General features: G+C 40.5%; 1 protein-coding gene across 2 annotated transcripts in view; it reads left to right on the top strand.

The window, feature by feature from the left end:
* The first annotated feature begins 3,248 nt into the window (after positions 1-3,248).
* Positions 3,249-12,820, top strand: part of phc2b (polyhomeotic homolog 2b (Drosophila)) — a 34,583-nt gene continuing 25,011 nt past the window's right edge. Inside the window, exon 1 of one of the 2 annotated variants that reach the window (XM_019272681.2) lies at positions 3,249-3,449. Coding sequence is in view for 1 of the 2 variants with exons in the window: in XM_019272680.2 (XP_019128225.2) it covers positions 10,888-10,931 (44 nt within the window). In the remaining variant the exon portion in view is untranslated. Of the gene's footprint in view, positions 3,450-10,806; positions 10,932-12,820 lie in introns of those variants that run through there. The other variant, XM_019272680.2, reaches the window with a different exon arrangement.

Raw genomic sequence — 12,820 nt, 5'->3', positions numbered from 1 at the left:
ATTAAAAGCAGGTGAAACAGGTTTGCACTCTTTAAAAATCAGTGAACAGCACTGTGGGAAAAAGGACACTTGCTGAGTGATAGAGAACACACACACTATTACATCAGGTAAACACCACTTTAAAGGTATGTTCCAGTCCAGCAGAGTAGTAGTTTCAGTTTCAGTGAATTCAGTGTTCACTTCCATACTACAACATTAATAACACACAGTCTGCGTGGCTGCCAGCCCATAATGTGTCTTTGGGGATTAACCGAGTTACTGAAATGATACTATGTTCATGCTGATGCTGCGAGTGAGGTATCAAGGGAGCTATGAAAGACCAGATAATTAACTCAGAGGCCAACCAAATAAGTCATATTCTGATAAATTATTCAGTATTTGCAGGCAGTTGAATGCACTCCCTTCTCATATTGCAGGAAACACAATGGCAACACACTAAAACATCAGCAATTCATTGCTGTCCATTTTATTACTATGCTCAGTCATTTCCATCTGGATACATGTTTTTTATTGAAAACACACTGCTGAGAGGTGACGGATTAAAGGAGGAGAGAGGACAGCCACAGCTGAACACGTGCTGGGTGATGAGAAAGAAATGTGTTTATATGAAATGAGACTCATAAATTATGCTACTGACTACATCAGAGCTCAATAATATTTTGAGCAAATAAATTGAATGCACATTTGTGCACATCTTACAAGAGTTAGAGTTAAATATGCAAAATGTACACACAGTATAGTGTGTACAAACTTTTTCCACTGCATCATAAAATACTTTGTGAAATCCATTCATAAATTTAAATCTACAAATGTTCCCCAAGCAGAGTTACAGTCCTATCCTTAGACCCTCAATTTAGATTAGAGGAAAAGAGACAGACAGACATAAAGTAGCTGTCTTGTGTAAAAAGTAGACAGAAACAACAATAGTGATGATTTGATATGGAGAGGCAGGGTGACAATACAGGTAGGACCAGAGTCACAAGATCTCCTCCCCACAATGAACACAAATACAGAAGCAGCAAAACTCAAGGATACTATTCACACAGAGGGAGACGAGACAAGAGGTGAGTGCCCTGGAGGACAAAGATCCAGATCCAAGAATGAGGCACTGGCAGCTAGAGGTGGAGAAAGATGCCCCAGGATGGCTGTCATTGTGACAAAAGACCTATGAATGAGGCTTTAAGAGACTGCATTTTCTTGTCATTTAAACATTCCTTCCTTAACATTGCTGCTGTAAACAAGTGCTGATAGAAATTTGAAAATATTCAGGCAATGTCCACCACTGTTCATTTTGCAGTTCAGGATTAATCTACTAAAAAAAAGATTTTTCTTTTTTGTTTATCCATGATCATCTGTCCTGGTATTCATTCTGTAGCAGACACAGGCATAAAGATGGCTCAGTCCCAGAGTCCTATTGACTCACTGGTATGTCTTATTGGCACAGCTAAATGGACAGGAGATGTCATGTTATTAGTTCCACCTGTGTTTTTTCGGCTTTAAAATGTATGCAGTGAAAAGGTCTATAAAACATTTAAGATATTTATCTGACAGTTTGATCTACTTTGAAAGTATTTATTAATATTTTCAATGTCCATGTGCTGCACATCCTTAAGGCCCAGTCCAGTCCAGGCCTTAACTTTCTCATAGGACACATAAGGTTTTTTTTAAACACACAAGAGCAACATATATCCAACTTAAAGTTTAGTCGATAGAATATATTCATTTATTAAGAGGGTCGTTATCATTTTTCCGCACTGAATGACAACACCAAATAAGAAGAATATATAACATATATTGCACACTTAGGGACAGAAATATAGAAAAAACTGAACTACTAAAATATATTTAAATACACTCTTGCCTGTAAAGTTGGAATAATTTTCCATTCCAAACATTCCTCTTTTTGTTCCTATTTATACACATCAGGTTAATTGTGGTTTAATTTTCACTTTGGAAGAGACTGATCAATAAAGTTTTGAGACGATACACTTTATCTGTCAAGAATGAATCACATTGTCACAATCATTTCATGAGAAGAGAGTGAAATGAAGTGAGATGCAATTATTTTTTTAATTAGTTTGTGAAATTTAGCTTTTTGTGCAGATGAGATGAATGAGTCTTTTATCTTAACCTCTATTATCTAGTCCATAGAAAGTAGCAATAAAGAAATACACTTGAGGATATCTCAATATCTCTTTTTGATGAAGACAAAGTAAGTAAATAACCTTTTGACTTCATTGTATATATTATATAAAATCTTCTACCTGTGTACTGAATGATGAATATAGTGAGAATAACAATAAATCCTACCTTTTACCACAGCACCACCTGATCATGTTGTAGTCTCTTGTTCATGTCTAATTGCAATTTTTTTCTATTCTATTTCATTTATACCTTGCAGTTATTATTTATACCATGGTCACTTGCTTTTGTAATATTATTTATATTATAGTCACTTCTCTGGCAATAATATTATTATTTGTATCATGGTCACTTTCTTTGCAATATCCCTTACAATATGGTCACTTTACATTACAATGCTCTTTTTATATATCATGCCACTTTTATCCTCAGTACTTGTCTGTTTGAAGGTTGATTGTTTTTTGTGTTTATTGTGTAGGTTATAGATATTTCTGTCTGTTTAATTTCTGTCTGTTTAATGTCTTTTTTTTGCCTTTTCTACTTTTTTTTGTATGCCACACTTTCCTCTGCTGCTGTAATAAGTAAATTTCCCTGTGATGGGATGAATAAAGTATATCGAATAACCTACGGAAAACGTGCCCCAATGCAAAAGCTGCACTCATGCATGCAAGTAAAACAGTTGCAAATTAAGGATTATAAACGCATCTGACCCGCTGAAGTGCTCTTGAACAAAACCCTGAATGTGTTTTGTGGGTCCTGACCTCTGACCTCTGACCTTAGCTTTCAAATGGGGAAAAAAAAAATATTGTCATATTGTTATGGTATTCTTTTAACACTATTACACTATGTTATTATCATCATTGTTATACCCATGTGAGTTTGTAAAACTTACAATGCCAACACCGGACAGAGAAAGGGTTAAAACTTTTTTCGTTACCATGGAGATCAAGCCAGCCATCGCCACTTGACAGGCGCATGGAACAAGAGGCGGGGAGGGGAGGGGGGCGGATGGATACGGAGGGAGCTGTTGACTGACAGCAAAAAGGGGTGGGGTTAAAACACCACACTCTACGCCCATTGGGCAGATTCCGGTCACATTACCAGTTTGGAACGCAAATGAAAAGAGTTGCTGTTACCCGCCCCTGCTCTGCTCTTTCGCTGCCGCTGGTCTGCTCCTGCTACGAGCCTGTCGGTCGGATACAGAGAGGAACCACCATCCAGAAATGGTGTAGAATATCAGGAAAAAACAGCGAGCGAGAGCGGCCAGAAAGAGGAGCAAACGCTACCGAGGGGGGCTTACGTTAACGGTAAGGCGACGTGTGGTTTTCTTCTTGGTACCAGGTGTCACGGTTGGGTCAGTTACCGTGTTTGTTTGTGTCTCTCTCTGTGTGTGTGTGTGTGTCGGAACGCGTAAGGTTAATGGGTCGCACTAGCTAACGTCTTCTCCGAGGCCCCAAAAACAGCAGCAGCAGGGCAGCAGAGCATTTGTTTCGAGCTCGCTTGCTGCCTGCTAGTAGCGTTGACGTTAGTTTAACGGCTAAGTTTAGCTCGCAGAGCCTCGTGTAGTTTAAAAACACAAGCATTTACTGTGACGAATAACAACCCGAGTAATGTTAGCTAATGTTGTAATTCACTGCCAGCTATTAGCTATGAATGAAAGTGTGGCTTGTACTCTCTGCTTCATAACTTCAAAAGTGCTGGCTAAAGTTAGCCATGTGCTTTCTTGAGGAACTTTGGTCCGGACATGCAGAGGAGGAGTTAGTTATTTTGACAAGTGCAGGTCAAGACTGTGGATAAATACGATGCTCCACTGGAGCTGGATTAGTGTGGCCATGGCCTTTCAGTGACCCCCAGTGTTGTCAAAATAAAACCATAGTGATATGTGTGTGTGTGTGTGCAGCTGTACACACTTGGGCTGCAACTAACAAGTGTCTTCATTATTGATCACCCTGTCAATTTATTTTTCTTATTTTAATCAGTTAGCCTATAAAAAAATGTGAAAAAAAATAGCATAAATCTTTGCTGACATCACAAAATCTGCCACCGTACGACTTTTTTGATTCAATTCAGTTGAGGCGCCCGCGATCAATATGAGATCCTCGTACGCCCATTTAACACGATCAGTAACCTGATGACCGAGATATCTGAGCGTAACAGCTGTCTTGATGCTGTGTTTCCCACAGGATTTTTTTTTTTCGAGACTGGTGGTGGGTGGACCTTGGACCCTCTCCTACGCTGGCATAGCATTAAAAAATAAAGGCTATGTAAGATTAGACTGGGAGTCAAAGATGCTCAGCTGAAACCGTGGAGAAATTTCTTATGGGAAAAAAAAAACTTGTTGAAAGTCCAGAATATGAGCAGTCAGCAACATGTTTGAATGGCAGTGTTCCCAGCACTGTCTGAAGAGGTCCAGACATTGTCCAGTGTTGCCCCCCCCCCACCCACTCTCACATGACTCATACAAGCGGAGATTGTGCAAGTCTTGACAGGTTCTTGCATGTTGTAAATCCTCTGTTTGGGTTAGATGAGGACGTTGCCTCGGTAGAGCATTCAGAAGGAGGAGGAGGTCTCATCTGTAGTGATGTGTTTTTGTGTTGATATTAATGCTACATGTATTTCAGCATGGCTGCAATATGAACGAGAGCAAAGAGAGAGAAACGAGAGAGAAAGTACAAAGCAGCTACACACCATGAAATTTCATCAACACGCCCACTCGCTCGCTCTGAATTCTCCAGACAATGACATGCACTATTCATACACGGGCTCACACAGACTGGCTGGATAAAGTCCGGTCCAACTCACTCCGACATGTGTCTTCTCCTCCAGGTAATGTCTAGGTTCAAGGTTGCACGTATGTGAAACAGAAACACATCCCTGCAGCCTGCTTGATCGCTGGTGTTGCCTCCCCCCCTTAACGACGTTCACACAAGGCAAACATTAAAGCGATTATGCTTCTTCTTTTTTTTCTGACTCTCAGTTAATCCCTGCTGTGAGATTTTAACAACAGACTTTTGTTGCTGTGACTGAGATTCACTTTTAACTTTTTTTTTTTTTAACTCTTAACTTGCTTCACTAACAACAAACGAGTTGTTCAGTAGCACTTCTAAAACTCTATTTATTGTTGGGAATGCTCACTTTTAATCACAGGTACAGCAACACACGATCCATCTGTTGTCATGTTGGAAACACGGCTGCAGACAACTCTCTTAAAACCTTTAAAGTATTGTTAATTAGAAAAAATGAAACGAGCAAACTGTGTGCATACTGTTACTGAGCTGCACTTCCAGAAACGTATCTTAAATCTGGTAATATGCATCGATATTTTCACTTTGCATTGATTATATTGGATTGTTCATCGTTAAATCAATACGATACAACAATCAATAGATTGTGAGACACGTACTAATTTCCCAGAACCTGAGGAATCACTCAAGTTGCTGCTTTTGTTTGACCAAATAGTCCAAAACTTAAATATATTCAGTTTACTAACAAATATTACAAAGCATCTGACTGAATAGGTTTGACTAAAATGATGTACAGACAGGCTTACCTCATACACAGGTGACTGGATCGGTACATTAGAGAAGCAGCAATGCAGAGGAACCAAAAAGCAGGGCTGCCTTACAGATTGAATATTAATCATGATTTTGGCCTCTCACAATTAAATGCACGTGGTTGACTGCTATAGTTACGTCTTTACGTCTATGCTCATCAAACTGAGTGAGCATGCACCCTGCAGCAGCAGCCTCTGCAAAGTATAAGTAGACTAGAGTAATATACAACAGTGAGTAGATCATGATCATTAATTGTGATTTGTTGTGTGGAAGTATTTTAAATTTTAGGGAAGGTAATGTTTTGTCTTTGTATAACTGATTGCAATTTCTTAGCTTCTTGGAGACGCTCTGTGAATAAAGACCAGCCTTATATTGATGCACAACATGGAAGTGAAAGCAGTGCTCTGTTTATGTAAATGCTCTAAAAGTTAATAAATAATGATAAATCAACTGAGTAAAAAGCCTGACCATTAAGCACATTTCATTCACACAAACTTGAACATGAAGAGTTAATTGCTCAGATGAGGTCTTGCTTCCAGGCACCTACGATTTGCCTATGGCACACACATTGTCGTCATATGATCTGCACTCTCAAGAGGGTCAGGTTTAACCCAGTAATTTGCTTATTTTTAGAATGAAAAGCAGCAGTGACGAAGCTCATAGATTTTCCTCAAGGCTACAGGGGTTAATTGCAAGGGGGACGCTCCCTTTATCCACTTAAAATTATGGCAAGTTGTTATTATTGTTATGATGGAATAACGGCTTGTGACTTCTTTTTAAACCCGAGAAGACACAAAGACAATTATTCCCACATCTATTCTTCTAGCTGACACCTGGTCTAATCCTGCAAGCTGTTATTCAAATGAACTGTTCTGTGCTATTTATGTGAGAGTTATGAAAATTTTGATTTGTTTATTACACGAGAGTGAGGGCCACACATCACTATCATCTTTTGCTCAGGCATATGATCATTTACATGTGGGATAGACCCAATACTCACTCATCTAGACACACAATTCACTCGCCTTCAGACAAGATCGGCAGCAGAGGAGTTTGTTGTGTTCACAGAAGTCAAAAGTTGTTGCTGTGTTACGTTACAGTAATCAATAGCATCCACTATGGACTATGGGTAAGTGTTTGTGAAAGCTTTCATCATTTCAAAGGCCTTGGTGATTGGTATTTAAGCGTACAACTTATTAGACAGTGTGTAACTCTGACCCAGTGTTGACCTTCGTATGCATTTCACAGAAGAAGCTTAGAGATTATCAGGTTGACCTTTGCTCCAGCTTCTACATAATATATATATGTATATGTTGTCACAGTCTAAGCAGGGAGTTGTGATGAAGAAAAGGTTATTTTCTGTGCTGTTCTGATTAGCGGTTCTGAAACAGAAACTCCAGTTTTGCATGTCAGGTTCATTAACTCCAGTTCAGGGTTAAACCTGCTCTCTGAACTACAGCCCTGGAGAAAGACACAATGTTTTGTTCCCAAAGAAAGCTTTGAAAAAAAATGTTTTTGATATTTTTTTTTTAATAGGTCTACATTTTCTATAAGCAAGTTTGGCTATTGGGCAAGTAAAACATCTCAGGCATTTGCCCAAAGGGCAAAGTGGCTTTGGAAAAAGGTCAATGTCAAACCCTGGATAATATTTGTGCAAATGAGACGAAAGCTTTTCATCAGGGGAAAAGAATGAAAGTTATGAGTCTCCGGTGACCCAGAGGCTCCTCTGTTATCCTCCTGGATTATATGAACTTTTGATGTCTGGTCCACTGCCCATTGATAGAAATGATATAAAAAGCAGCACATTTATCTTTGCTGCTGCTCATCTCCTCTCAAACTTGACCTATTTTTTTTCCCCCTCTTGGTGTGACTGAATCCTGAGAGTGATGCCTCAGAGACTGCTTTGATAGAACAGTCTGGATTGAAGTGTTTTGCTAATCTTGCAAGGTTTGCCAGAACTATTTAACTGTGGTATTTATAGATCACGAGGAGAATCTTTCATTTATCTGTCACTCTGCTGATCCCCCTCTGTCTCTGTTTGCTTCTCTCGTGTTTATTTTGAGAGTTCTTAACAGTGCAAGCAGTTTTTAGCTTCTTAGCAACCCGCTAGGCTCTCACTAAATGAACCTGGGGGGAAAAAAAAAAAAGAGCACTGTCTACTGGGGCGAGTCAAGTGAAAGTGTTTTGTATCTTCACAGCGTGATTCTATGTGTGCTGGTATGGTACACACACGCTCAGCACACTTAACCTGGAGAGCAGCCAGAGTCTCTTTGTGCTGGTCTACTCAGCTGTGGAAGGCAAGGTCCGTCTGAGTCAGATGGCTCAATTACGGCTACCCAACCAATCTTGCCTCAGGATCAAGAGGGTATCTCTGTCTTACATACTCTAACAAAGGCAGTGCCCTGCTCGCTCTGTTTGGACAAGACGCATCAACCATCATCAGCCTCAGGGGATGACCCCCAACATCACCGAAGAAATGCTGCTTTGTAGAGCGCAAGATGGGGATGCTGACCCTTTACTGTTGAGATTGATTGGTCAGGCCTTCTCATCCATTAGAATTTAACCAAAAAGTAGGCCATGTTGTTTTTTAGAAATCTACTAGATCGAGTACATTTTTACTTGCTCCTGTACAAATGTTTATTAGCGGTTATAAATAAAAGTAAATAACAAAGAAGGAAACTGTACATGCCTTTTAAAAATGTACCCTTTTTAGCCATCTTGCTCTAAAACTTAGTTGTCAGACCAGCACTGCACGTGCTCCCTCCTTCATTTCCATAATCGTCTCTGAACAATGTGCCCAACAGGGCAAGAGAGTCTAGGTCTACTAGCCTGATGTGGCGTTTTACTTGCCCTGGGCAACCATTGATTTTGAACCCAGCATATTGTTGTCTGTTAGGATTTGGATTGACATATTTCAATATAATGCCATATTGAACTTTGATTAAAAAAAAGCATTTTAAATATCGAACTGTTTTTAAGTTGCTTGTTTTGCCCAAAAATGTATTAAAAACTCAAATATATGCTTACATAATACTCACATTTGAGTGCTAATTTATGTTTTCTGTCAATTGACTAATTGTTGTTGCACTAGACTCAACAACCCCACAGTCAGTGTTTACTGACCTTTTTTTTGTTGACGTTTTTGCATGGGTAAATTAATACATACATTGCAGTAATAACTATCTTCTTGAAGGACGAGCTTGCATCGCCATCTGATGTAAACAAAAAGACACAAAGTATCTGCATTTTCTTAAAAATTTCAAGAACACAGCTTAAACACTGTCAAAAAAAGTTGATGACTCTGCAGACAGACATCTCTCCTGTGTGATATTAAATAGGCTGTCTTCACCAAAAAAAAAAGACTTATTTAATGAGCTCATTTCTATACATTTTGTTCTTCAGCGCCTCGTGTCATTTAACACTGTTTTACTTAAGTTTAAACATTTTTAGACAGATCGTAATGAGTGTGGAGTTGATATGCGTTCAAGAAAGCTTTTGAGTTCATTGGCTGGCAGTGACTTTGATGTAGGAATCTTAAAAACAGGGCTCACATGGTGCCTAGATCATTTATTTTTATACCGCTCCCCAGAAGAGCTTGTTAGGCGTCAGCGTTCTTGAAATTGATAATGAGCTTGGATGCCCTTTGAACAAAAGGCGTGGTTTATTTGTTTTTAAAGCCCCTTGCCGGACCACCCCTTATGCCTCAATTCAATGCCAATACTCTCTGCTTGTTGTAGTATCTCAGGGGTTCAGGGTCCTTGGCTTTCAGATGTTGAGGTCCATCATCAGGCAGCTCATTCCTATTCTCTGCCTCCTGTTTTGACCCCCATCTGCTGCACAGCTCTGTTAGCCAAGTGTGAGACTTGAGGCTTGTGTTCCTGGCTGCAACGCCAGCTAATCTATATGCTAATGAGAAGATAATAATCAATGAGGTTCATGCATGGTTGGCCCCAATCAATACCACATTGCACCAGCAAACGATTCAAATGGCTACATTTCATACAGCCAGACAGTTCGGTGGCGTGTTAATGTGGTGGGGTAGACCATGAGTATGTCATTATCCTCTGGTTTTATCTACCCTATTCCACATAAATGAATCCTCTTGTCATTAAAGAGAGGTTTGAATTCAACTGCAAAGCTATCCCATTTCACTTTATGAGGGGGGTCTCAATTTTCTACTCATATTGTTTTGCATTTAATTACCATAATTGCTATGAATAAGTGCTTTAGCGATTTCTAGCTGCAACTTGGCGTGTCATAGATTTTGATTTATATAATTAAAAAGAAATTTAGGAAGGATTTTGTCTACCAGTAACTCACATAACATGAAGTCACAGGGTAAGGAGCGACTTTATAGCTCATAGTCTCCTTTTTTTGTAGTCTTGCGTCAGTTTAGCCACTAAATCGATGATGATGTCTGTCCTGCTAGTAAGATAATAGGTTAGATGTTCAGTTTGGACATAATTCAGTACTCTGGTTCTTAGCTGAATGTTATGATGCATAATTGGGCCGTCCAGAGCTGCAGGTTGGAAATTGTGCTTTTTATGGTTTAAAACCCACGCTGTAAACCTGCTGTCTCTGAAGCACTGAAATGGAAATGTAGTCTTCAGTTTTTAGCTGTCCAGACCTGGGCTCAGCAACATAAAGAGTATGCCTGAGCTGTCATTTTAATTATATACCTCATTACCTTGGATTTGACTTTGGAAAATAAATAAATAAATAAATTAGCCGATGATTACATTCTACATTATTTTGGAGGGTCTAAAAAAATTTTTTTTTTTTAAATTCAGTATTCAGGCAGCAGCTTAGGGGGAGGGGAGAACGGAGTAAAATCATTACCATCATCTTCATTAGAGAGGATCCTGTCGTCCAATCAGCTTCCTCCTCTGCACGGGGATTCCATAGGCACCCCGTTGGCTGTCGCTAGGATACCACATAATCAGGAGGCTGGCCGCGGCCTGGTTGGTGGAGTGGGGTGTTGATGCTGGGACGACGAGCTCGCTTTGAGTTGGGGGGTAGACGAGGGGCTTGGGGTGGGGAGAGGGGGAGGGTGGGGGGTTTGAGATATTGCACAGAAACACGCTCGCTCACGCTCACTCATTCACCAACCAGCCAGCCAGCCAGCCAGCCACTCAGTTAGGCAGACAAAGAAGAGCAACATCCTGCAGGAGGACAGCACACTCCCCGGGGGATGGGGCATCATACCCCTGCATCGCGTTGGGGGGGCCGGAGGAGGTAGGAGCATCAGGGGGCTTTGTCTCAGCAGCAGAGTACCCCATCCACACACATACACAAACATACACACAAGCATACATTTCTCTGTGGATCTCATGGCTATTAAGCCATTATCATGCATCAATCGATTTGTGCAGCTGACAACTGTGTACTTGTGTATATGTTTTTTTTTTTGTTTTTTTTTCTTTTTAATGTGGGTCGTCAGAGTGTTTCTGTATGTGAACTGACGGATGGACGTTGATGGAGGCTCCAGCACTGTCTTACTATGATCTAAGCTCTGTAGAGACAGCCAGTCTGTCTGACAGTCTCTTAACAGCGCTCATCTTCCTGCAGGCTATGCAAATCCTCCAGACACAAATCTGACAGTCGGTTCTCGTGGTCTTGTAATGCCAGTTGAGTAGATCAATATGTTCTCGTGATGGGAGTGCAAAGAGCTGAAATTGTGCGGTTATGTTGTTGACTGGCTCTTTGCACTGTACAACAAGCTGCTGGCTCTGCTTTGATGTGCTCTCAAGCACATTGGCTTCACCACTTTTCATGGGTACCAGTTTGTTTGTTTATTTTACCCTTTTTTTTCCTTTTTTTTTAATCCGATTTTTTCAAAAGCGTGATTGCAGTTGTAGATGTGCAAGTGTGTTTCAGGATTTGAGTGTGGGGGGGTGATCTCCATCATACCCATTCACTGATGGATGGGTGACTCCTCTCAGAAAGACAGGGTCTGAAGGCATCATTACCAGAGGGGATTCCCTCCCCTCTCCACACACACACACACACACACACACACACACACACACACACACACACACGAGGAAGCAATGAGAAGCAGACTCTGGGATGTAGGCTAATGACTGCATACAGACAAGCAGGCTTTGGCAGCAGCGGTGCTTTGTTTACAACCAGAAAGCCACTCTGCCTGACTAGATTTAAGCGCTTTTTTTTTTTCTTTTCAATTGTGTAGACGTGAAATTTAAAATTCATGGCAGACACTGCTGAATGCAAACTTATGGTTCTTTTGTTTTGGAGAACCTACAGTCGACTGCAGCTTTTTATATTTTTGCTAGATTGAATTTCTGTTTATATTTTGGTGGATTTGGCTCGGTTTGATTTTCGTGTTGTTTAAATTGTTCTCATTTAACTGAATGACACACAATGTTTGTTAATTGAGACATGTAGGATATATTATAAATAAACCAATATCCTTATTCACAAGAGTCTAAAAGTTTCACTTGAAGCACAGTTTTGCAAACAAAAGGCAAAACTCGATTCTCATTCCGTGACTCATTTGTTTACTCAGATATTTAGGACCGTTCTGCGTTTGCCTTTCGCAGCATATGGTTTAGTAAGATTGCAGTTTGTCTGCTTTGTAGCATAAGTGGGCTATAGAGCTGTACTTTGGCCCCTAATCCGTTCAAAAGAATAATGAGGAGGAGGAGGAAATAGCTTAAGAACTGTGGCATGGCGGCAGCATTGCTCCTTATTTAATTACTTCCGTCAGACACCCTCTTACCAACCCCATTTAAAATCCACAACCCACTCACTCAGCCTTCACCCGTCCTCATTCCCTTCCAACCTACACCCCTGTAACTTCATGTGGACACCTCTAACCTCGAGGCTAGAAATTCCATCCTCCCTGTTGTGGCCTCTCTTTTCAGCTCTGTTACATCAGCTGTCATCCTGTTTGAAGCTTCCACCACACACACACACACACACACACACACACACACACACACACTCTCGACACCTCCTGTTCTATTTGAGTTCTGCTACATGAACTTTCTCCATATTTATTTTAACAAAGCTTCACCTTTTGCTTTTTTGGCTCCACCAAGAAAGGATCCTCCCACCCTCTCTCCTCCTACTCTCTCCTCATCTTATCACCTGTCATGCTG

The sequence above is a fragment of the Larimichthys crocea genome, chromosome VI (genome assembly GCF_000972845.2).
Source record: "Larimichthys crocea isolate SSNF chromosome VI, L_crocea_2.0, whole genome shotgun sequence".
NCBI classification, from domain to species: domain Eukaryota; kingdom Metazoa; phylum Chordata; class Actinopteri; family Sciaenidae; genus Larimichthys; species Larimichthys crocea.
The sequence above is the reverse complement of the archived record's forward strand: the minus strand, read 5'-3'. Positions and strand labels throughout refer to the sequence as shown.